Source organism: Acomys russatus, chromosome 16 (genome assembly GCF_903995435.1).
Source record: "Acomys russatus chromosome 16, mAcoRus1.1, whole genome shotgun sequence".
In the NCBI taxonomy this organism is placed as follows: Eukaryota; Metazoa; Chordata; class Mammalia; order Rodentia; family Muridae; genus Acomys; species Acomys russatus.
The window spans coordinates 7313218-7339485 of NC_067152.1; the positions used below are offsets into that span (position 1 = coordinate 7313218).

Consider the following 26268-nt stretch of genomic DNA (forward strand, 5'->3'; position numbering starts at 1 on the left):
TTGATGTGTCTCTTGGCACTGTCTTTGTTTGACTGGATTTTTGTGGTGGATGAGATTGAGTCCAGGGCCTGTGCATACCAAGCGAGAGCTTCATTGCTGAGCTCTGTCTCCCACTGGTAGCACTTTCAGCATTCATGATTCTGTGGCTGGAATTCTTGTTTTCCCTTTGCATTATGGAAGAATCAAATAAGCCAGGTGTGGTGGCGCATGCTTTTAATCCCAGCACTCAAGAGGCAAAGACAGATGGATCTTTGTGAGTTTGAGGCCAGCCTGGTCTACAAAGTGAGTTCAGGACAGCCAAGGCTACACAGAGAAACCCTGTCTAGAACAATAACAAAGAACCAAATAGTAATTCCTTAGTTTAAAAAGTGGAATATATTGTGGAATCATTAACATTAATTTAGAATTACTTAGGGTATAATACCTAAAGTTCTCTGCAAAAGTTTAACTGAGGAGCTGGAAAGGCGCCTGCTGCCGAGACTGGCAACCTGATTTTCATTTTCAGGACCCACAGGGTGGACGTATAAAACGGATGCCATCCTGAACTGCTTGTGTGCTGTGATGCCCATGCACACGATAAGCTAATGTAAAGAATTACAGTGAGTTCCAGTCCAGCTAGTGAAACCCTATCTTGAGGAATAAATAAGTCTTACATGTTTAGCTAAAGTTAGAGTAGTTTTATAGTATTCCTCTTGGGTGTGGATAGGATTCCCCCCCCCCCTCATATTTAAAAGTCATACCGGGCTTGGTGGTAAATACCTGTAATCCCAGCACTCAGGGAGGCAGAGGCCAGCCTGATCTACAAAGTCCAGGAAAGCCAAGGCTACACAGAGAAACCCTGTCTCCAAAAACAACAACAAGAAAAAAACAAAACAAAACAAAAAAGCCATGCAGTTGGGGTTGGAGAAATGGCCCAACAGTTAAGAGCACTGGCTACTCTTCCCCAGAACCTGGGTTTGATTCCCAGCACCCAGATGGTGGCTCACAACTGTCTGTTACCCCAGTTCCAGGGAATCCCGTAACCTTTTCTGGTCTCCAAGGGCACCAGGTATGCCTGTGGTTCACGGATACGCATGCAAGCAAAATCTGTACACATAAAAATTAATTAATTAATTAAAATAAAGAATGAATAACTACACATCCCAGTTTTGTTGAAAATATGCAATCTTTTTGAAATGTGGAATTACTAAACAGAAGGTTTATGGAGCCAGCCAGTTTTTATCTAGCCAAGACAAAATTAGTATCTCTTTGACAGTTGTCCTTTTGTCTTGTGTTTCTGTGGGGTTACAAGGCTGAGGAATAAGCCAGGGCCTACATGTGCTAGACATGGTCCCCGTCGCTGAGGCACACCTGGAAGCTCCTTACTTGTAAATTCTTAAATTCCGGGCGGTGGATACACAGAGAAACCCTGTCTCGAAAAACCAGGGGGGGAAAAAAAAAGAAAGAAAGAAAGAAAAAAGAAAACCATAGTTTAAAAAAAAATTTAATATTTGAAGACCAAATAAAGAATTGTTTTAAGTTTGTGAAAAACTTGATACAGTCTTAATATGGCCTCTGATTACAAAGGTAGAGTTTTGGGTTTTTGTTTTTGTTTTTTTTCTTTTAACTTGGGCTGGACATTGCTAGGAGATCGCTCTGCCATTGAGCTACACCCTAGCTAGAAACTTATTTTTCTCTTTGTTTTTTTATTTTATTGCCAAATTTCTTTTTTTTTTCTTCTTGGTTTTTTGAGACAGGGTTTCTCTGTGTAGCCTTGGCTATCCTGGACCCACTTTGTAGACCAGGCTAGCCTCTAACTCACAGCGATCCGCCTGCCTCTGCCTCTGTCTCCTGAGTGCTGGGCTTAAAGGCGTGAGCCACCACCACCCTGCTCTTACTGTGTTTTTATTTGTTACCTTTCTCTCTATGTGCGTACACACCACAGTACACATTTGGAGGCAAGAGGACAACTTGTAGGAGTAGATTCTCTCCTTCCAGCATGAGGGTTCCAGGGTATCCTTTCCTACTGACCCATCTTGCTGGCTCTTAAAAATGTTTTTATTGGGGCTAGAGGGATGGGTCAGAGGTTAAGAGCACTGGCTGTTCTTCCACAGGTTATGAGTTCAATTCCCAGCAACCACATGGTAGCTCACAACCATCTATAATGAGCTCTGGTACCCTCTTCTGGCCTGCTGGCTCATATGCAGGCAGAATACTGTATAAATAATAAATCTTTAAAAAATGTTTTTATTGTAGTTTTGCTTATATGATAAAGTGCCCCAATGAAAAAATGTAGTGAATACCTAAAAGGATGGCTCTGAAAAGAAGGGCCTGATTGATTGATATATATATAAATAAATCTATTGGTCTATTAGTAAGTTTGATGGATAATTTTGCTGCATTTATTTTTATATTTGTTTTCAAATAAAGGTTCCTCCTAGGGCAGAAGAAATCACCATTCCAGCTGATGTCACCCCTGAGAGAGTTCCAACACACATTGTCGATTACTCAGGTAATGGGTGGCCTCTTCTGGGTGAGGCTCTGGGCTTAAATTAAGTTAGTCCTGAAGTATAACCTCACTGAGCTTTAAAAAAAATGTTCAGAAGTTCATTTTTTAAGATCACATACTTGGAGGGCTGGAGAGATGGCTCAGTGGTTAAGAGCACCACCTGCTCTTCCAAAGGTCCTGAGTTCAATTTCCAGCAACTACATGGTGGTTCACAACCATCTATAATGAGATCTGATGCCCTCTTCTGGCCTGCGGGTGTGCGTGCATGCAGAATACTGTATACATAATAATAAATAAAATCTTAAAAAAAAAAAATCACATACTGCTCTTGCAGAGGACCTGAGTCTAGCTCCAGCACACATGTTAGGCTCACAACCTCCGGTAACTCCAACCTCAGGGTTGTCCAGTGCCTCTGGTCACCCGAGACATATGTGAATCACACACATGTAATGTGCACACAGGCATGTATGTATACCATACACGTGTACTTATTCAAAAAAGAGTCAGAAAGTTAGGGCCTGGGGATGTAGCTCATTTAACTAGTGCTTGCCTAGCTCTGATTTTGAACTCCAGGATCACACACACAGACACATATATTATGATTTGTTGAACTCTATTTGTATTTTTTAATTTCTCAACCTTTGTTGCAAAAAATGAATTAAAACGGTCATTTTAGGAGCTAAGGAAATTGCTTAGTAGTCAAAGTACTTGACGAGCAAATGTAAGGAGCTGCAACCAGATACCCGGTGCCAGAGTAAGAGGTTGGGCACTCGAGCTGTAACAGCAGCATTGGTCAGAGGCAGAGCTAGGCACATCCTCTGGCTGGGCGAGCCAGCTTGTGAGCTGTGGGTTCCTTAGAGAGCCCAGTCTGGAAACATAAAGTGAGTGTGATGGTGTTTCTGATCACTGTAACGCTGTACATGTTACTGTTGTTACTCTTTTTTTGGTTTTTTTTTTTTTTTTTTTTTTTGGTTTTTGAGACATGGTTTCTCTGTGTGTATCCCTGGCTGTCCTGGACTCACTTTGTCAACCATGCTGGCTTTGAACTCACAGTGATCTGTCTGCCTGTGCCTCCAGAGTGCTGGGATTAAAGGCGTGCGCCACCACACCCAGCGAACGTTACTTAGTCAGTATGTGTGTGGATACCAGTGTGTGTGGAGGTCAAAGGGTACCTTGTTGGATTTGATTCTCTCCTTCCACTATGTGGGTTCTGGGAATCGCCCGCAGGTCATCAGGCTCTGTAGCAAGAGCCCTTACCCACCTCCTACCAGCCCAGAAAAGGAATTCTTTCTTCATCATCCGGCTGTAGTTTTGCCTCTGGGCCTTTCTTGTTATTACTCCCGCCCACTGTGATGACAGGTCCAGATTCTCTAGCCTTGGGCTCTGTGTCTCTGTTGTCTGTCTTCGCTCTTTGAGTTGCTGATCTCTTTGGCTTGACCCTTTTGCAGCTGTGTATCAGATCCTGGCCTAGATCTAGACACAAGGCCTCTGCCCTTCCATGCTTGAATTGTCCTCTTGACATACTTTTTCCTTGCCAACCAGCCTCCATGTCTTCGTTGGGTTTTTTCTTTCTCTGGATCACCCTTAGTTTGCTTCTTTGCCAAGTGGTTCAATACTGTATCAGATTTATTGCTTTTTATGAGTGTGTGTGTGTGTGTGTGTGTGTGCTTGTGGGTATGTAAATGTGTTATGTTCATGCCTAGTGCCCATGGAGGGCTGCTGTGAGGTGCTGGGAACCAAACTAGGGTCCTCGGAAATACTAACAAGTGCTTTAATTGTAGACTCATCTACGTTAACTATGTAATGTGGATGTTACATAGGTTTGTTTTTTTAGCTTGACTGTTAGTTGTGAAAGCTTTTAAACTATAAAACACTGACTTTTGTCATTTGTAGAAGCAGAACAGAGTGATGAACAACTTCATCAGGAAATATCGCAGGTATGTATAGACAGTCATTGTGTGTGTGCACGAGGCATGAGCAGTGACAATCCTGAGTCTGTCTTTTTAGTTTTCTTACCAAGAAAATGTTTTTTCTGAGGGACCGTTGGGGATTGAGACAGTTTCTTGTAGCTCAGGCTGGCCTTGAATTCCTAGTGTATTTGAGGCTCATCTTGACTCCCTGCCTCCCCTTGAGTGATGTATGGCGTGTGCCACCATGTGCACTTTACCAGGAGTTTCTCAACTCCTCGTTGTCATCATTGGTGTTTGAATGTGTATTTTTGCCCTAGTTCTTTAGGCATACTTTCCTTATATAGTTTTTTTTTCAAAGCCTTCTCCCTTTGGCCCAAAAATCTTAGGTGGCTGATAATGAAATGCTGTTGTGTATATTTTATTTCAAAATGCACTAATTTTTAATTTTTTTCTAGGCTAATGTCATCTGCATAGTTTATGCTGTTAACAACAAACATTCTATTGATAAGGTATATTTACATTTTCTCTATATTTAAATTCGATGTGTTACTATTTATTTACTTACTTTTTTGAAGCAGGTTCTTATTATGTAGCTTAGGCTGGTCTAGAATTGTTATGTAGCACAGGCTGGCATTGAACTTGTAATCCTCTTACCTCAAGTTTTTGTGCTTTTTTTCCTTTTAGTTTCTGTGGGGTTTTTGTGTGTTTCTTGGTTTGATACAGGGTCTCACTGTGTAGCCTTGGCTGTCCTGGAACTTGCTCTGTAGACCAGGCTGGCCTCAAACTCAGAGAGTCCTACCCGCCTCTGCCTCCCAAGTGCTGGTATTAAAGACATGCTCCACCACTGCCTAGCTTTGTTTCTTGTGTTTAGGGTACGGTCTTGCTCTGTCGCCTAACCTGGCCTGGAACTCACGATCTTCCTGCCTCAGCCTGGGATTCCAAATGTGTGCCACCTGCCTCGCTTTATTGGGCAAATCTGATCAAAGCTGATCCTCTAGTTAGAGTTTTAAGAACTCAGCAAAACAGAGAGCAGAGATGGCTAAGAGGGTCAGGGTTCTAGAGGCTTCTCTTCATCTATAACACCATTTCAGTTCTATGGGATCTGACACCCTTTTCTGGCCTCGGCACCAGGCATGCTCATGGTGTGCACACATAATTGCAGACAGAACACTCATAACCACAAAATAATAACAATTTAAAAATAAAAGTATGCTTCCCCCCCCCCCCCTTCCATTTTATTTTATTTTACTGACAGAATCTCACTAGGTAGCCCTGGCTGGTCTGGAGCTCAGTATGTAGACCAGGTTGTCTTGAACTTACAAATTGCCCTGCCTTTGCCTCCTGAGTGCTATGATTAAAGGTGTGGACCTTTTCAAAGAAGATCTGCATCATGGCTTCACTCCTACTTGTTTTCATTTTAGGTAACAAGCCGATGGATTCCTCTCATAAATGAAAGAACAGACAAAGACAGCAGGTATTATTCTTTTGCTTTCAAACTTTTATTGCAGTTTTCAGACTTGGGGAGAAAAGATGTAAGAAACAGTAATAAACATAGCTGTAAAGCCTTTACCTAGATCCACCAGTTATTAACATGTCCCACATTTGGTTTTTCTTTCAAATATTTATTTATTTGTGTGTCTGACTGTCTGTGTCTATGTATGTATGTGTGCAAATGTGTCAGAGGGTAACTTGCAGGATTTAGGGCTGAAGTGGTTAGGGACCCTTGTTACAAAGGACTCAGGTTGGATTTCCATCGCCCACATGGCTCACCACCTTAGGCATCAGGCACGAGTATGGAACACAGACGTATGTGCAGGAAAAACACTCACATAAAGTAGTAAAAAAATAAATCTATCCAGTGGTTCCAGGATGGCCAGGGCTGCACAGAAAAATCCTGTCTCGAAAAAACAAAAACAAAACCCAAAACAAAAATGCTGTTTGAGTCTGTTTGGGAGTCTGTCTTTGCCTGTATTGTGTGCCCTCTCTTGAGTTGCTTCTTTTTTTTTTTTTTTTTTCTTAACTTTTAGAGACTTTATTTTTTGAGTTGCTTTTTTAATGAGGTATGGAACTGTGACTGCTCACAGGGTGAACAGCTGTTGATTGCTCATAGTGTATACTAGGCAGAGGAGAGGACTTGAAAATGTTGAGCAACCTTTGAAATCTGGTTTGGCCACTTAGAAACTGTCAGCCTCTGACTTCATAGGACTCTCTAGTTTCCTCATCTGTAACAGGGATAAAGGTAATATTTATTCTAGATGCATATGAGTGTATCGAGAATTAAATGTCTTATACATAACATCTCTAAGATACCCTGTAAATCTTCAGTTAGGAATTCACGCAAAGAGGTTCTGTGCAATTCTTTGGAAGGTACAAGTGTGACGAGGAAAAAAGCAAGAGAACACATTCATTAATTTTCTTTCTTTCTTTTTTTTTTTTTTTTGGTTTTTTGAGACAGGGTTTCTCTGTGTAGCCTTGGCTGTCCTGGACTCGCTTTGTAGACCAGGCTGGCCTCGAACTCACAGCAATCCGCCTGCCTCTGCCTCCCGAGTGCTGGGATTAAAGGCGTGCGCCACCACGCCCAGCTCTAATTTTCTAAGTAGAATGATAGTTCTCTGCATAAATGTTCTCAGTTTTAAGTCAAATGAAAATATTTTCTTTCCAATATTTAATTGAACAAAATTTATTTTTATTGTTTATGATTTTCTTTCTTTCTCTTTTCCTTTCTTTTTTTCTTTTTATTTATTTATTTATTTATTTATTTTGAGACAGGATCTCACTGTATATTCTTGGCTGGCTTGGAACTCACAGAGCTCCCAAGTGCTGAGACTAAAGGTGTGTGCCTCTGGTGCCTTGGTGCCGCCGCCTGCTTTCTTTCTTTCTTTCCTCCTCCTTCTTCTTCACATTTTATTAATTTATTCATATTTCTTCTTCCTCCTCCTCCTCTTCTTTTGTGCCAGCCCCCCCCCCCCCCCCCCCCCCCCCCCCCCCCCCCGTGCCTCCTTGACCGCCCTTCAATCTTCAATCTTATCTTTTTCCTTTTTCCTTTGAGACAGGTTCTTACTGTATAGACCAGGCTGACCTTAGACTCACAGAGGTCTGTCTGCCTCCTAAGTGCTGGGGTTAAAGGTTTATACCACTACTCCTGACTCAACATTTTAATCTTTTTTCAAAATGATTTACTGACTTGTTTTTATTTATTTGTGTATGAGAAGTTTGGTGCACTGTGTACATGCTACCTCAGGCTTGAGAAGGGCACCAGATCCTCTGCAACTAGTGTTTTAATTGTTGATGAGCCACGATGTGGGTGCTGGGAACCAAACCCAGGTCCCCTGGAAGAGCAGCAGGTATTCTTAACCATGAACTGTCTCTCTAGCCCCCATTTTAATCTTTTTAGATGTTAGGAAAACCAGGTTTTAAGTATTAATTGTATATATCTGCCCTTCGCTCAGCTTTTCAGAATTTCTGTTTTTCATACTCTGGAAATCTGATGATGCCCCTGTCTTTTTGTTTGTTTATTTGTTTTGTTTTTCAAGACAAGGTTTCTCTATGCTATCTTGGCAGTCCTGGACTCACTTTGTAGACCAGGCTGGCCTCAAACTCATAGCGATTTGTCTGCCTCTGCCTCCCGAGTGCTGGGATTAAAGGCGTGCGCCACCACGCCCGGCTTCGATGTCCCTGTCTTAATTATTTGTGGAAGGGAAACTGACTAAGATGGGCTTGAAGTTCTGTGATGACTATTCTTCATTGATTCTTAAACTTTGTTGTGACAAAAGTGGAAAGAAGAAAATGACTCAGCTGTGTACTGGTATAGCTACTTGTCATCTGTGGTAATTTAAATTAATTAAAATGAAGTAAAACTAAAGTCTATGTTCTCCCGGATGCTTTCTCATGTTTCAGAAGCTCAGTAGCTGCCTGTGACTAGTGGTTTGGTAAAAGTGCAGCTAAAGACCATAGTCATTTCAGGGTGTGTTGGTCTGGGCCTTCAATCCCAGCAAGTGGTTCTGTGAGTTTGCTGCCTGCCTGGTCTACATAGTGAGGTTTGGGACAGCCAGGATTATTTAGAAAGGCCCAGTCTCAAGAAACAACAAATACCACCATCATCAGAGAATGTTGTTTTCCACAGTGCTCCCTGAAGACCTGAGCGTCCACATGCCCTTGGCACCTTCTGCTTTTGGGGCTGTTTCTAGGAGGTCCTTTCCAGAGAAGAGAGCATTTATACTTTAGCCAGCATATGAAGAAGCAATTTATGCCACTGGATTTAGAACTCTGGCTTTGTTGCCACTAATATACTATGTGGCTACTTTTTCCCCCTTTCCTCTGAGAGACAGAGTTTCTCTGTGTAATAAATAGCCCTGCCTGCTGTGGAGCTCCCTTCATTGACCAGGCTGGCCTTGAACTCATAGAGATTTGCCTGCCTCTACCTCTTGAGTGCTGGGATTAAAGGTGTGTATCACCAGTGTGGGCCTTCTTTTATTTTATGTATTTAATTTACTTTTGGAGACACAGACTCTGACTGTGTTTCCCAGGCTGTGCTCAGATTTGCAGTGTCCCTGCTTCCACATCCAGGCAGCCAGGATGAAACATACACCAGTGCCCTGCTGGGGTGGCCTCTGCAGCGCTGCTGCATGGAGATGTCTTTGGCACTTGAAGCTAGCTGCAATGCCTGTGCTGCAGGCATGGAAGGATTTGTCCTTCACTTTTACATTTCCTTCCTTGAAGCACATGAACACACGTACTTTCCTGATTACTGACTTTTCCCAGATTGTACTTTTTTTTACTTTGTTTTGAGACAGGTTTTCAATGTGTCGTCTAGATTGGTCTTAAACTAAGAATCCTCTTGTCTCAGCCTCCCAGTTGCTGACGTTCTATGTGTGTACGGCCATGCCTGTGTAGACCTTACAGTTTCCAGTACCTTCTCTCCTAAGCCTGATGTCTGCAAGTTATTTTTGGTGCATACCTATTCTTCCTTAGGACTCTTAGATCAGGGTACCTGGTACTGTCATCAAAGAGATTTTTTCTCTCTCTCTTTTTTAAAGATTTATTTATTTATTACTATGTATATAGTATTATGTTTGCATGTACACCTGCACACCAGAGAGGGCACCAGATCTCAGTGTAGATGGTTGTGAGTCACCATGTGGTTGCTGGAAATTGAACTCAGTACCTTTGGAAGAGCAGACAGTGCTCTTAACCTCTGAGCTACCTCTCCAGCCCCCGAGATTTTCATACAACAATAGATGCTTCCATTTCAGCCTGGGGTTTTAGAATTTATAAACTTAGAATTGGGCTTAGGCATGCTTTTTTTTTTTTTTTTTTAAACATGTATAAATTACTTTGATGCACACTTAAAAAAAAACTAATTACTATGTTTCTTAATTTTTTCTAATCTTAGGAGTCTATTCCTGGGCACATTATAAGCAATAAAAATCACACTGAATGTAAGGGGTGTTAAAGTTAATGCTGCAGGTGTTTCTGTTGGGAGTCTGAAGTCTAGTAAAATGATGTGTTTGCTCCAAGCTGTCATTTAGGGCTCCTAATTAACAGTCTACACTACTCCAATGTGTTTGATAACTCATTTAGATTTCCCATAGGCCTCTCGGATTTCACTTACCTAAAACAAGATCTTTGCCCAGGTGGTGGTGGTGCACGCCTTTAATCCCAGCACTCGGGAGGCAGAGGCAGGTGGATTGCTGTGAGTTTGAGGCCAGCCTGGTCTACAAAGTGAGTCCAGGACAGCCAAGGCTACACAGAGAGACCTTGTCTTGAAAAAACAAACAAACAAGCAAACAAAAAAACCCCCAAGATCTTTAAATTCTCTGTACCCTCTGTCAGGAACCGTGTTCTGTTCACATGTCTGTTTATCACCGTGTGCCTGATGCCCGCAGGTCAGAGGAGGCGTCAGATCTCCTGGGACTGAAGTTAGAGGCAGTTGTGAGTCACCATGTAGACGCTGGGAAATGAACCTCTGCAAGAACAAGCATTAACCACCGAGCCATCGCTGTAGCCCCTGAGCTACCGTATATGTTAGAGATCTCGAGACACGCGTTCTCTGTGTAACAGCCTTGGCTGTCCTAGACTCCCTTTGTAGACCAGGCTAGCCTCGAACTCACAGTGATCCACCTGCCTCTGCCTCCTGAGTGCTGGGATTAAAGGCATGTGCCACCATGCCCTCCTCCATGCTACCATAGTTTTAAAAAAGCCTTTTCTGGGCCAATGAGATGGTTCTATTGCTAAAGGTACTTGACATGAAGAGCCCTAGAACCCACATGGTAGAAAGAACTGACTCTTAAAAGTTGTCCTCTAGCTGGGTGTGGTAGCACATGCCTTTAGTACCAGCACTCAGCAGGTAGAGGCAGACGAGTTTGAGGCCAGCCTGGTCTACAGAGCATGTTCCAGGACAACTAGAGCTATTATACAGAGAAACCCTGTCTTGAAAAACAAAACAAAAAACAATAAATAAATAAAGTCATCCTCTAAACACACACACACACACACACACACACACACACACACACACACGTGTAGGGGAAGGGAAAGTGAGAGACTAAATAAATTAAAAAATTAAAAAAACCAAAAGCCTTTCCAGTTGGTAAAAAGCTCTTGTTGCTAAGCGTAGCAACACAAGTTGGATCCCACAAGTTGGATCCCCAGGACTGACATGGTGGAAAAAGAGAAATGAATCTAAGAAGTTGTCCTCTGACCTCCACTTGCACAGCATGGCATTCTTGTGTGTACACACCCGTATATACACACACACACAAATGTAGTGAGGACATTTTTAAAAAAGCTCTTTTGTTTCTTTTACTGCTTTTTTTTTCAGTGAATAAAAGCTCATACTTTATTGTCTTCGTAACAAAATCATTTTACTTGGTTGTGGTGGTGCACGCCTTTATTCCTAGCACTCAGGAGGCAGAGGCAGGTGGCTCCTGAGTTTGAGGCCAGCCTGGTAACAGAGTGAGTTCCTGGACAGCCAGGAAACCCTGTCTGAAAAACAAGCAAACACAAACCCTAAAGCTACCCTAGAACAGATCACTTGGCTCTTTCTCTTCTTACTGCCTCCCAGTTCATAATGTTTGCATCTCTGAGTAGCCCGCATCCTCTGAGATCTGCAGTCAGGCTCAGCACACTTGATCCTCAGCATAGTCTTTGTAGCTTTTTGTGGAAAATAGGCTTCCTCTGCCTAAGTTGACCTGCTTTCTATCATAATGTCCCTTTTCCTTTTTGTGTACAAACATTTCTTCCCCCGTACCATGTCATTTTGTGAGGCTGGTGCTTGCCATAAGGTCCAGTGGGTCTTAGGACCATTCACCATATTTGTGAGAGTTATTAGTTAAGACGTTTTCTTCTCTTTTGTTTTTTGTTTTTGTTTTTTGACAAGGTTTCTCTGTGTAGTCTCATTGTCTTGGAACTCGCTCTGTAGACCAGGCATCTCGAACTCACAGAGATCCCCATGCCTCTGCCTCTTAAGTGCTGAGATGAAAGGCATGAGCCAACTTTGCCCTGCTTGTTTTATGTGCATTGGTGTTTTGTCCGCATGTGTGTCTATGTGAGGGTGTCAGATGCCCTTGAACTGGAGTTACAGACAGTTGTGAGCTGCCGGTGCTCTTAACTGCTGAGCCGTCTCTCCAGCCCCCAAGGAACATTTTTCTTAAAGCCCTTCATACTTAATGAGTGCCTTAAAACAGATACTCTCATATATAAATGGGTGTCGACTGACTGAATAAACCTGCTGTCTGGGGTCCTTGCCTTGAATATAGTAGAAAAATTATATTGGGAATATTAGATAAAAACTTTTTAGTTAAAGTGAGTATGATGTAAGGTAAAATACAAATCTCACATCTTTTGTTTTCCTTATTGCATTGACGCCCTATTTCAGGCTGCCTTTGATCCTAGTCGGGAACAAGTCTGATCTGGTGGAGTACAGCAGCATGGAGACCATCCTTCCTATTATGAACCAGTACACAGAAATAGAGACCTGTGTGGAGGTAGGTCTCACCTTCTAGCTTGGAAATGTGTTGGTGGAAAATGTTCCACAATTTGAGACTTTGAATGGGAGAGGAGATTATGGGGGGTGGGATACATTTTCTGCTCTTTGTGAAGTCATATAAAACAGAGTTTTCCTCTTGCGCTCTATGGGGACCTTGGTACTGTCTACAAAGGAAAGCATGTTTTTCAGTTTCTTCAGGGAATCTAACTCTTACCTTATATTGGCTTTCCTCCCTGATCTTCCGCCTCCTCCCCCACACCAAGCAGAGTGGCTGTAAATGAAGTCAGAAAAAAATAAGGAATACTCCTGAGAGTGGGAGAGGTTCCAAGGGAGGAATATTCTATGTTAACATTTTAAAAATTGTTTTTAGCTATCATAATTGATTTCAGAATCTAAAATGTAAAACTTTCTCTTTTTTTCCTTTTTCTTTAGTGTTCAGCAAAAAATCTGAAGAATATATCAGAGCTGTTTTATTATGCACAGAAAGCTGTTCTTCATCCTACAGGGCCTTTGTACTGCCCAGAGGAGAAAGAGGTAGCCCCGGCTGTGCTCTGTGGCCTTCACAATGCCGGGATTTCAGGACGGTAGTGGGGTTTAGTAGCGGTTAACATTTTATGAGGATGAAGCTAGTGGGATTGAATTGTGTTGCTTATTATATTGTTTTTTGTTTTTTGTTTTTCGAGACAGGGTTTCTCTGTGTAGCCTTGTCTGTCCTGGACTCACTTTGTAGACCAGGCTGTCCTTGAACTCACAGAGATCCGCTTGCCTCTGCCTCCCGAGTGCTGGGATTAAAGGTGTGCGCCACCACCGCCCAGCATGCTTATTATATTGTTAAATTGAGTGTTCCAGTTCAGTCACACTGACCTTGTGTCTTGATAAAGTTTCCTGTTGCATTCAGGTAGTGCCACTGCCACCAACCCTGCCATACTAACAAAACAGCCTAGACTCCAACAGTGATTCACTTACTTTGCAGCTGTGAAATCTATTAACTTTTTAAAAACCATTTTCGTTTATTTATTTTGTAAGGTTGGTGTGTGCCTGTGAGAGTCAGAGGACAGCTTGTGAGAGTCCCTTCTCTCTGCTGTTGGGGTCCTGGGGGTCAAGCTGAGGTTGAAGGCAGGCTTGGTAGCTGGTGTCTTTATCCAGTGATCCAGCTCACCAGCCTGAAAACCCGGGGATCACAACTAAAACTTGGGTAGTAGTTTTGTTTGTGTTGGTGGGGTTTTTGTTTGTTTGTTTGTTTGTTTGTTTTAGGTTTTTTGAGACAGTGTTTCTCTCTGTAACAGTCCTGGCTATCCTGGACTCTCATTTGTAGACCAGGCTGGCCTCGAACTCATAGTGATCTGCCTACCTCTGCCTCCCGAGTGCTGGGATTAAGTGTTGTTGTTTGTGTCAGTAATTGATTTCAGGGCCTTGTGCATAGTGAGCCAGTGTGCTCCCACCAAGCTCCTTTCTCGGCCTCTTGTAGTTTTTGTCCTGGGTACACGTGATGCAGTTCTCTTTCTTAGCTAAGAAATACAGTAATTCCATTGAGAAATACTCAGAATTTTTAAAAATTTAGTATAGATTTAAAGTTGATTTTTTTTTTTTTTTTTTTTAGATATGTAACACAAAGCACACCTCTTTCAGGAATATAATTAAGTGATTTTTTTAAATAGCACAGAAAGTTATGCACCTCTTATCTAACTCCACTGTCTTTTTTTAAAAAATATTTTTAAAAAATTTATGTACATTGGTGTTTTGCCTGCATGTATGTCTGTATGAGGGTGTCAGATCTTGGAGTTACAGACAGTTGTGAGCTGCCGTGGGGGTGCTGGGAATTCAACTCCTACAGAAGAGCAGTCAGTGCTCTTAACCACTGAGCCATCTCTCCAACCCTCTCACCCCACTGTCTCATATCATCCCCCAGAGAAACCCTGCAGCCATTAGCAATCGCTGCCCAGCCCTCTTTGTCCTACCATTGGCTTCTAGTTTCTTCTAGTTTCATCTTATGGAAGTAACAACGCTCATTTCTTCATCTTCCGATGCCCACTGACATCTTCCTTTCGACTGTTACAGATGGGTTGCTGGCTGTTAATGTTTCTTGTTCACATGCAAGTTTTTTTGTTTTTTGAGACATGGTTTCTCTAACAGTCCTGACTGTCTCACTTTGTAGACGAGGCTGGCCTTGAATTCACAGTTTGCCTGCCTCTGCCTCCTGAGGGCTGGGATTAAAGGCCACTACCATCCAGCGTGAGTTTTTTACTTTGTTTTGTTTTGCTTTTTAATTTTTAGATTTACTTATTGTCTTTGTTAGGGTTTCTATTGCTACATCAAAACACCATGACCCAAAAGCAAGTCAGGGAGGAAAAGGTTTATTTGGTTTATGCTTTCACATCGCTGTTCATCACCAAAGGACCGCAGGACAGAAAGTCAAGCAAGGCAGGAGCCGGCAGGCAGGAGCTTTGGAGGATGCTGCTCGCTGGTGTGCTTCCTGTGGCTTGCTCAGCCTGCACTCTGACAGAACCCAGGACCACCAGCCTGGGAATGGCACTGCCTGCAATGGCCTGGGCCCACCTCCGTTGATCACTAATTAAGAAAATTTCTTGCAGCTGGGTCTTATGGAGATATTTCTCAGTTGAGGCTCCTTTCTCTTTGATGACTCTGGCTCATGTCAAGTTGACATAAAACCAGTCAACATACTTACTTTATTATTTCATGTGTGTGACTGTTTTGCCTGCATGTGTGTATGTATACCATATGCATGTGGAGCCTGAGGAGGTTGGAAGAGGACGTCACCTTGCTTGTAACTGGAGTTACAGAAGATTGTGAGCTGCTGGTTAGAGCAGGCAATCAGACCTGGCCCTCTGCAGAAGCAACAAGAGGCTTTAACTGCTGAGCCAACTCTCCAATCCTGATTTTCCTGTCTTCCCTATGTGTCTCTGGCTGTCCTAGAACTCAATTTGTAGGCCACACTGGCCTCAGGTGTGCAGTGCCTCCACCTCCCAAGTGCTGGGATTAAAGGCATGCGCCACCATGCCCAGTCTGAAGTGTTATTTTTGGAGCCCTGGAGAGATGGCTTAGCAGTTAAGAGCACTTTCTTGCCTTCCCAAAGTCCTGAGTCTGAGTCTTAGTGCCCACGTTCTTCAGCCTTTTCAGGCACTCACACATACATGGCATGTAGAGACACACACACACACACACACACAAATAAATCTAAAAATAGATTAAGAAAATTTTGCAGTTTATATTGTTGACTAGTTGGCAAATTGAGACCCATTAGTCAAACTTGACCTATACTTAATTTTTGTTCAACCTTTGAGCTATTTTATGTGTTTTTAATTATTGAAAAGGAGTTGTATTTTGTGATATATGAAAACCATATTACATCCAAATTGTGGACCAGCCATCCTTGTCTTGTCTGTGGCAGCTATGAGCAGTTTGAGCAGTGCTGCAGTAGTGCTGGCTGGCTGTCCACCTGTTACCCAGTGCAACACTAGGTAGCTGTGACAGTTGCCAAGTGCCGCACACCATTCCAGGACAAGTATAAGATAAGCAGCAGAGAGATTTCCAGTAGCAAAGCCCTTACTGTCCCCGAACCCAAGCTGCAGTTGTTTTCAGGGTTTGATGCAAGTCCAAGGAAATTTCCATATTTCGTAGTTCATCTAACTCTGTAGTTGGTTTTCTTGCAGACCTCTGACTGGGACTGATGAATCTGCAGTGTAGTCACATCCTAAAATACAGACCCCAAGGAAGATACCTAATTCATCTCTATAGATGCCTTCCAGGGGATGGATTTTTCCCAATTAAAATCTCGTTTGTAGGGATGGTTTGATGCCTGTGTGTAAAAAAAAAAAAAAAAGCCCTTGCCACTAAGCCCTTCTGCCTGAGTTCACTGCCTGAGACCAACGTTTGAGCCTTGTCCTCTGACTTCCATGCATGTACTGTGGCACAGTCATGCTTCCCTGCCTCCCAATAAAGAAATAAAGATAATTTAAAAAAACAAAAACAAAAATATTGTGCAGCCAGGTGTGGTGGCACACAGTTTTAGTCCCAGGACTAGGGACCAAGCCTGGTCTACAGAGTGAGTTTTAGGATAAAATAGGACTACATAGAGAGTCCTGTTTCAAAAAGAAAAAAGAACAAAAAATTTGATCCCTTCAGGAGAATTCTACTTTTATTTTTGTTTCTTTTATATTTTATTTATTTATTTTTCAAAATAGGGTTTCTCTGTACAGCCCTAGCTGTCCTGGAACTTGCTCTGTTGATCAGGCTGGCCTCGAACTCAGAGATCCACCTGGTGCCCCCACAACCTACCCCCACGCCAGCAAATTATATTTTCTTTAGTGAGCTACGTGACAAAATTATACTTCCTCTTACTATATTAACATTTTATTTAATCTTTTTTGGTTTTTGATTTTTTGAGACAGGGTTTCTCTATGTTTATCTTAACCATCCTGGACTCGCTTTGTAGACCAGGCTGGCCTTGAACTCACATCGATCCACCTGCTCTGCCTCCCTCATGCTGGGGTTAAAGGCGTGCACCACCACGCCCTGCTTATATTAACATTTTAAATGTTAGTTAAAAATAAGGGAATTCATGCTGTGTAAACAAAACCCCCATATCTAATTTTGCATATTTGGCTCCAAAGATTAAAATATTTGCTATGTTGTTCATGAAAGAAGAAGTTCAGACTCCTGGTAAATATAATTAGTCTTGAGTCACCTCTTTTCCTGGTTTATTATTCCTTAATTTGTGATTCCTTTTTCAAACATTCCCTTAACCTAGTGTTTCCTAAACTTATCTGACCAATGCTAATTAGTTAGAATTCATCCCATTCTACTCCAGCTAGGTGCTGTATTTCATAGTCAAGGCAATTTTAAAAATATATTCAATTTTAGGAACTTTTCTCTGAGTCCTTTACTCCAGTGATACATTATATTCCCTATTAGTTCATTCTGAATTCTTTTTAACTGTTACTCTGTTCTTAGGCCTATTATTAGTTCTGCTAATCTGCTGATCCCCTGCCCTTCCCCCACTCCCTGAGTAAAGCCTACATGACACCATCTGCTCCTCAGTGCTCAGGTATATTTTAAGTCATAAATAATGTAACATAAAAATTTCAACCTTTAGACTATGTATTGTTTTAAGTCTAGACTTATGCTAGAGTTAGTTTTTGTTTGTTTGTTCGTTTAATGATACAGGAAGGAGCTTCTAACCTTCAATTTCTGAGTTTTGAGAATTTGCCTTTAAAAATGTAATAATAGGGCTGGAGAGGTGGCTCAGAGGTTAAGAGCACTGGCTGCTCTTCCAAAGATCATAAGTTCAATTCCCAGCAACCACATGGTGGCTCACAACCATCTATAACGAGATCTAGTGCTCTCTTCTGGCATGCAGGCAGAATGCTGTATACATAATAAATAAATAAATCTTTTTTAAAAAAATGTAATAATAGAACCATGCCCATGCCTTTAATCCAAGAACTTTGGAAATAAAGGCAGGTGAATGAATCTCTGTGAGTTGATCTACAGAGCGAGTTTCCGGATAGCAGGGGCTATGCAGAGAAACCCTGCCTCACAAAACAAAACAAACAAAAAAAGTGGATAAAACAAAAGAAAGGTAATAATAGTAATTTGATGAAATATAAATAATCATGTGTTTTTTCATCAAAGTCTCAGATGCTTCAGAAGCTAAAGTACTCTTAGGTGTTGTGTTAGTAGGGGTTTTTCCCTTGGGAGTGGGGCAAGGTCTTTGTAGCCAAGGCTGAAAATTCTGCTTTGTATAACATTCTAGGTACTGTGATTTCTGGAAATATTTAGATTAATAAATGATTCTGTGTCTGTCTGTCTGTAGGATAGTATAGTGAGTTATAGTGCTAGTGTGTACATATATGTATAGGGGCGAGGTGTGGGCATTGGCTGGTTTCCTCAATTGTGCTCTACCTTAGTTTTTACAACAGTCTCTGATCGACCTGAAGCTTGCCAATTCAGTTGCACTGGCTGGCCAGCAATCCCCAGGCATCCTCCTGTCTCTGCCTCCCCAGCACTGGACTATAGGCTCCAGCCACAGTGCCTGGCTTATATATGTGCTGGAGACTGAACTCAAATCCTCATTCTTTCACAGAAGGACAACAAAAATAAAGCAAGTAATTGTTTTTTGTTTTTTTTAAAGCAAGTAATTGTTATAGTCCATTTTATGGCCATATAAAAGAAGCCTTAGCCAGTGCTCTCTAGTTAACCTGTTTTTCTCATTTCTTTCTAATGTTGTTCAGTTGTTCTCACTATATCAAGTAGCTCTCTCAGAGAGATCATTTAAGACAAAATAAGATTATTGTAAGAAATATACCTGGGTTTTTTTTGTTTTGTTTTGTTTTTGTTTTACTAATTTTCATCCAGGCTTGGTGGTGCATGCCTGTAATCCCAGCACTTTGGGAGGCAGAGGCAGGTGGATCTCTGTGAGTTCAAGGCCAACCTGTCTATCAATTGAGTCCAGGACAGCAAGGTTATACAGAGAAACCCTGTCTTGAAAATAAACAAACAAACAAAAAAAAAGAGAATATTTTTCCAACACCCACCCTGATGTGAATATACCTACATACAGACAAATACACACAAAAATAATAAAAATTAAAAAAAAATTTCTCCCTCCTCCATTCATTTCTTTATATTATATATTCGTGCGTGTGCGTGTGTGTATAGAGGTCACAGGATAATTTTGGGAGTTGATTATCTTTTTTTTTTCTTTAAAGATTTATTTATTTTATTTATTATTAATACAGTGTTCTACCTGCATGTACACCCGCAGGCCAGAAGAGGGCATCGGATCACATTACAGATGGTTGTGAGCCACCATGTGGTTGCTGGGAATTGAACTCAGGACCTCTGGAAGAGCAGCCAGTGCTCTTAACCTCTGAGCCATCTCTCCAGCCCCCGGGAATTGATTCTCTTATCATGTTAGTCCTGATGATCTCTTACTGCCTTGTCTGTTAACCTAGACCTCCTTACAATCTAATTTAGACTTAGAATGTTTTCCGCCTCAGAGACTTACTGCTGAATAAGATCACCCTTTCTAGTTCTTTCTGGACTCTTTTTTTTTTTTTTTTTTTTAAATTTAAGATTTATTTATTTATTTTATGTAAATGAGTCCTTTACTGTCAAGTACATGCCAGAAGAAGGCACCAGATGTCATTATGTGAGCCACCATGTGGTTGCTGGGAATTGAACTCAGGACCTCTGGGAGTTCAGACAGTGCTCTTAACCTCTGAGCTTGTTTTCTCTTCAACCTGTCTCTGTAAAACTCTGCTGCTCAAACTGCCTCTTAATTCCACAATTTGAACTGCTATGAACTCAACTCCACTCTACTTTGTCTCAACTCACTGACTCAACCAAACTTCCTGAACAGAAGTGACTAGAACTAGGAGAACTCTGTCTCCTGAGTGCTGGTGTGCCACTAGGGCTGGACCTAAGCTTTTCTTTACCTGGAACTTGCTCTATGCCAGGCTGGCCTTGAAATCAGAGACCCGAGCGCACACACATACATAAAAAACAAAAACAACAACAAAAGACAAGGATGATGGTGTGTGCCTCCAATCTCACCATTCAGGAGGCTGAGGCAGGAGGATTCAGAGACTACAAGACCATGTCTCAGGCTTTGCTGGCCCTGCTGGGGCAGGAAAGAGGGAAGGAGGGAGAGATAGAGGGGAGAAAGAGAGGGAATGAGACTATAATAAAACTTGTTGTCCTTACTGGCCTGCTGGGGCAGGTATACAATCCCAGTTACTTGGGAGGCTAAGCTTGGGCCAGTAAGTGAGAGCCTGGCTCAAAATACAAAGTCAGTAAAGACTGCTGGGATACAGTGCCTGTTGCATAAGTGTGAAGGCTGGGGTTCATACCCTCAGTGCACACATGAAGCTGCATGCAGTAGCGTGTGTCTGTAATCACACTGCTCCTCTGTCAAGATGGCTCGCTAAGGCAACAGGAGGATTCCCATAAGCCGACAATAGAGCCTGTCTGAAACAAGGTAAAAGATGAGGCCTGACAAACAAAGCTGTCCTCTGACTGCCACATGTAAGCACCACGGCACACACACAGATTAACAAAAAAGTTAAAAAGGGTCGAGGAGATGGCATAGTTCTAGAATGTTTTGCCTATCAAGTTAGAGGTTCAGTCCTCTGTACTTTTGCTTTAGTTCGTTTCTTCATGCTACCAGGTTTTCTTTTTTGGGGGGGAGGAGGAAGTGGTTTCGAGATGGTTTCCCTGTGCAGCCTTGGCTGTCCTGAACTCACTTTGTAGACCAGGCTGGCCTCGAACTTTCAACGATCCACCAGCCTCTGCCTCCCGAGTGCTGGGATTAAGGGCGTGCACGACCGCGCTCGGCTGCCATGCTACCAGTTTTTTTTTTTTTTTTTTTTTTTTTGGTTTGTCGAGACAGGGTTTTTCTGTGTAGCCTTGGCCATCCTGGACTCACTTTGTAGACCAGGCTGGCCTCGAACTCACAGCGATCCACCTGCCTCTGCCTCCCGAGTGCTGGGATTAAAGGCGTGTGCCACCACGCCCGGCGCTACCAGTTTTTTATGTTAAATGAAACCTGTCATGTTTTCTAGTGTTGTTTGTGAAATTGTATTTAAAAATTATTTTCTTTTTTCCTGCTGTATAGATGAAACCAGCTTGTATAAAAGCCCTCACTCGTATATTTAAAATATCTGATCAGGATAACGATGGCACTCTGAATGATGCTGAGCTCAACTTCTTCCAGGTAGCTGCCTTACTCCTGGCTTAAGCAACAGTAGGCACTAAGCAACCTGCTTTCTGTAAAACTATCACACCCAACTAGTAAATCTTACGCTATAAAAAGCCTCTTTTTCCCAGGGCCAGAGACTTTTTGATAATTTGATGTCATGGTATTCAGTGGGTGTATGAAGAATGATGAACTCTACATTACTTTGTTTTCTGGGCTTTGTGTTATGCAACCACATAAGGAGCTTTGTGTTTCTGAAACAGAACAAGGGGTGCTGCCAGTTTTTCTCTTCAAGTCTTACACACTTCACTTAAATAATAAGAAATAGAGATGCCACTGACTTTCCATGGCTCTAGCTCTTTGATTTTGTAGATTATCACTGACTTATATTTTTGTGGACTTGCATTCTGATTTGTTTTAAAATGTATTTTATTTTACGTTTTTGCTAGAGAATTTGTTTCAACACTCCTTTAGCTCCCCAAGCTCTGGAAGACGTCAAGAACGTGGTTAGAAAGCACCTAAGCGATGGTGTGGCTGACAGTGGTCTGACGCTAAGAGGTAGGGAAATGGTGTTTTTTTCATCACTTTCTCCTCCACGTGCTGGGTTAACCCCAGGGCCTTACTCATGCAAAGCAAACATTCTGCCACTTAATTGTATTTCCAGCTCATTTCCCACCCCTTTAAATTGAGTATTTTCAAATAGAATTTTTTGTACATTAAGGAATGTTAGTATTGGTGAGAGAGTATTATCTTTACTGTCAGTGTACATTGGAGATAGGGAAATTGGTTAGATGAGCTATACAGAGATCTATATGAAGGAAAGCATACGTGTAACAGACATCTTAGTACTCGTAAGCAATCTTTTGGGGAAAGTTACTTCTATGGACTGTGTATGAGTCAGATTCACCAGTTACAGTGTTCTTTGCTGAGTTTATTGCTGACTCATGATGTAATAAAAAATGAAATTAAAAGCCAGAATTTGTCATTAACAAGTAAGCCAGGGGAGCTGTACCTCGTTTGTTTTCATCATGTAGCTCTGGCTGTCAGTGTGCTTCTTGGGATGGACCTTTGTCCCTTTTGTCCATTGCTGCTGGCTGTTCATGGGAAATGAGTCTGATGCCTGGAGACTGTTTTGTTTGGCTGTGAAACTAGTACTCAGGCTCTCACAAATCTAGCTCATGTCATATGCTGTTCTCCCTGGCACAGTTACAGTGTTCACATCAGCTGTATTTACTGATTTACTTTATTTCAGGTTTTCTCTTTTTGCACACACTTTTTATCCAGAGGGGGAGGCATGAGACTACCTGGACTGTGCTTCGACGGTTTGGATATGACGATGATCTGCATCTCGCGCCTGAGTATTTATTCCCCCTGTGTGTACCTTGCCTTTCTAATTTACTTTACTTGCCAAATATTTTTAAAGTTTTGCTTACTATGTGCATAGTTTTTAAGTGTCTTGTGACTAATTTAAAGTTCCTCAATTTTTGCACTCTGAACATTTTGGAACAAAGAATTTTTTGAGTCTCTCTGTTACGTAGCTCTGGCTGCCTTGGAACTCACTCTGTAGACCAGGCTGGCTTGGAACTCAGAGATCTGCCTGCCTCTGCCTCCCAAGTGCTGGGATTAAAGGTGTGCGCCAATGTACCGGCTGCAAAATTATTTATTGTGGTGATTGTCCTGTCCTCTCCACTATAGAATGGGGAGCAGATGCGTGAGTGACAGTGATGCCTCTTCTAGTTGTGACAAGCAAAAGTGTCGTCTCATAAGCAAAATCGTCCACAGTTGGAAGCCAGTACTTAATTATAGGACTTAATATAGCTTACGTGCCTTATTTATCTATTTTTTTACTTAGCTGAAAATTTTGTTGTTGTTTAAGGCAGGTTCTCACTATGTAGACCAGGCTGACCTTAAACTCACAGAGGCCTGCCTGCCTCTATTTGCCAGTGTTTGGATTAAAGATTCAATGGACAGGACATTCTCCACAGTTGTGTGGAGAGCGGGGACTGCCTCTGACATGAACTCTGGTGCCCCTATTTGACCACTTTCCCTTGGTGGGGAGGCCTGGTGGCACTCAGACAAAGGATAAGCAGGCTACCAGGATGAGCCTTGATAGGCTGTGACCATATGGTGGGGGAGGAGGCCCCCTTCTGTCACAGACCTAGGGGAGGGGAAAGGGTGAAAGAGGAAGGGAAGGAGGGACAGGAAGATAAAAGTGAGAGGATAACAATTGAGATGTAATCTGAATAAATTAATAAAAATATTTGCACCATCATACCCAGCCTTTCAAATCTTTAAAAAATTTGTATTTCCCTTGTTGATTTGGATAAACCTATATATATATATATATATATATATATATATATATATATATATATATAAATAAATAAAACTAAGACTTGTATTGACAATAGAGGAAGAAAAGATACCGAGTAATCATAGTTTTAGAGTCAAAAGATGATTCCTTTATTATTTCTTCCCCTTCATTTTTATGGCTTGTTTTTAGTTCACATAAAGTATTTTTTTCCTAAACAGCTGATGTATGAATTGTTATTTTCCTTTGGTAATGCTGTTTGAGTCTTACGTGTTTAAATTTCGGCTCAGTGATGCTTCCCAGGAGAGACTATGTGGTCTTGGGTGCCTCTTTTCTGTTTTGGGGCATCATGGCCTGCTATTCGGGTCTTGGCATCTTCCGGCCTTTCTTCCTTGCCTTTAGTCATGTATCACCTTCACGGTGCTATTTCTTTGTCTAAGAATTGCACTCCAACTAGCTGTGTGATGGCTCTGGAAAAAAAATTTTTTTTCCTAACCTTCTCCATTGTCAAGAGACTGGAGTATTTTTCTGATCAGATTCTTGGTCCATTAATGCGTTCTAGGTCGAAACTATGTGAGTGCTGGGGATTTGAGGCCACTGAGTTACCTCTTCAGTTCCAATTATTACTTTAAATTGTTCTTCATACAGATATTTTGCCTGCATGCATATCTGTGTGCTGTGTGTAATTTTGGTATCCATAGAAGTTAGAAGAGAGCATCAGATCCCCTGGAACCGGAATTACAGCAGACGGCTGTAACCCACCATGTGAATGTTGTAGCCCACCATGTGAATGCTGGCACTCAAACTAGGGTCCTCTGGAAGAGCAGCCAGGCCTCTTCCCTACAGGACCTCTCTTTAGCCCCCAGTTATTACTCTTATATGAAGTTGCTTCACAGGGCTGGAGAGATACAAACAGTGAAGCATGCAGAGAGTGGGAACTCTGGTGCAGTGTTGGCAGCAGTACAAATGAGGACATCCAGTGTGAAAACAGTGTGAGATTCCTCAGAGACCTAAAAACAGCGCTTTGTGTGACCTGTATGACCCAGCATTCCCACTGCTGGTTTCTTAAGTAACAGAAGTGGAATTCTCAGAGAGATACCTGCGTTCACTTGTTTACTGCAGCACTGGTCATAAGAGCCACAATACAGAGTCACTTGTCGGTCAAGAAATTATTTTTAAAAGTTGGGGCTGGGTTGCTCAGCAAATAAAATTGTTTCTCATAAAAGCCTGAGTTCAAACCCCAGAATCCACATGATGTTGAAAGGATAGAACCGATTCTCCACAGTTGTCTTCTGACTCCCACCACATGTGCACCCACAGTCAACACACATGATAAACAAATAAACATTAAAGTGCTATATAAATATAATTCCTTTATTGGAATGTTTATTCAGCCATGAAAGGATGAAATATTTTTAAAAGTTTTCTTTCATGTGCATGAATATTTGCAGGTATGCATGTGCATCATGAATGTGCCTGTTGCCCATGGAGGGCAAAGGAGAGTGTTGGATCCCTTGGAACTGGAGTTCCTGACAGTTGTGTTCAGCCGTGTAGGTGCTGGGAACTGAACCCGGGTCCTATGTAGGGATAGCCACTGTTCTTAGCTACTGAGCCATCTCTTTAGCTCCAAAAGGCTGGAAGGCATGTATGTCCTTACTCATTTGTAGTTGCTTAAATGTTTGATCACAAAGAAGTAAGTAGGAGAGGAGAGTGAATAGATGGAGGTTACTACTGTGCACCAGCATGAAGTGCTTAGGAAAGAAATCCTGATGCTTTTTATAATTAAAATATTTTTATTACACTTGTATCTATCATCTATCTAGAGCAGAGGATTATAGACACCTGCACCATCTTTTGCCCCTCCCCCTACTTTTTTCTTGTTATTCTTGGTTTTTTGAGACAGGGTTTCTCTGTGTAGCCCTGGCTGTCCTGGAATGTTTTGTAGACCAGGCTGGCCTCAAACTCAGCGATCCATTGCCTCTGCTTCCTGAGTGCTGGCCCCTGTTATTTTAAATGTGATTTCATGGATTCAAACTTAGGTATCAGGCTTGCTCAGCAAGTGCTTTTAGCTGTGAAGTCATCTCCTGTCTCCTTTTACATTTTTCTTTTGTCTTTTGAGCTAGAGTCTGATGTTGTGTATGCTGGCTAAAGATACCCTTGAATGCCTGATGCCCCTGCCTCCACATCTTTAGTGCGTGGATTATAGACATCAGCTATCACCCCAAGTTTATGTTGTTCTGGGAATTAAGCTAAGAACTCTGTGCATAGACAAGTATTCTACAAGCTGAGTCACATTCCATTTTATAATTAGAATTATTTGTAAAGTTGTTATTTCAACCTGCTCTAATAATGTGTAGGAAAAATATGTATATGTCTCTTTGAAATGAACATTACTAATAATTCTTCTGAGAAATGCAATAACTACCCCAGAGACCTTTCCCTCAGACTGTCTATATGACCTCAGAAAGTATTCTACTCATGATGTCATCCCACAGAAATACTTGTTTCAGTTTCTTTATTCATTTCTCAAATTTTAATATTTGATTAATGATTTATTCTTAAATTTTTTTCAACAGGCTAAAAATACCTCCTGATTGCACTACTGAATTAAATCATCATGCATATTTGTTTCTCCAAAGCACCTTCGACAAACATGATTTGGTAAGCCTTTGCCTGAGATTTTCCAAAGTACATAGTCAAATGCTTTTCTCTGAATGCTTTTCTTTTATCATTTGAGCTACCTGATGTTTATGATATGTTGCCTAAAGTTTAAGTTTTTTATTATTTTCTTAGGATAAAAAGTCTTGTTTTTCTAGTAGACTGTTTCATGATGTGAAGAAATGTCTTAATAAAATA

General features: G+C 41.7%; 1 protein-coding gene across 6 annotated transcripts in view; it reads left to right on the top strand.

Moving 5' to 3' along the window:
* Positions 1 to 26268, top strand: part of Rhot1 (ras homolog family member T1) — a 69214-nt gene that overhangs the window by 17585 nt on the left and 25361 nt on the right. For all 6 annotated transcript variants that reach the window (XM_051158096.1, XM_051158097.1, XM_051158099.1 and 3 more), the window contains exons 3-12: positions 2410 to 2491; positions 4382 to 4425; positions 4854 to 4907; positions 5820 to 5872; positions 12275 to 12383; positions 12818 to 12919; positions 21021 to 21119; positions 21551 to 21659; positions 22354 to 22474; positions 25989 to 26073. In XM_051158096.1, the coding sequence (XP_051014053.1) occupies positions 2410 to 2491; positions 4382 to 4425; positions 4854 to 4907; positions 5820 to 5872; positions 12275 to 12383; positions 12818 to 12919; positions 21021 to 21119; positions 21551 to 21659; positions 22354 to 22474; positions 25989 to 26073 (858 nt within the window). The remainder of the gene's footprint in view (positions 1 to 2409; positions 2492 to 4381; positions 4426 to 4853; positions 4908 to 5819; positions 5873 to 12274; positions 12384 to 12817; positions 12920 to 21020; positions 21120 to 21550; positions 21660 to 22353; positions 22475 to 25988; positions 26074 to 26268) is intronic.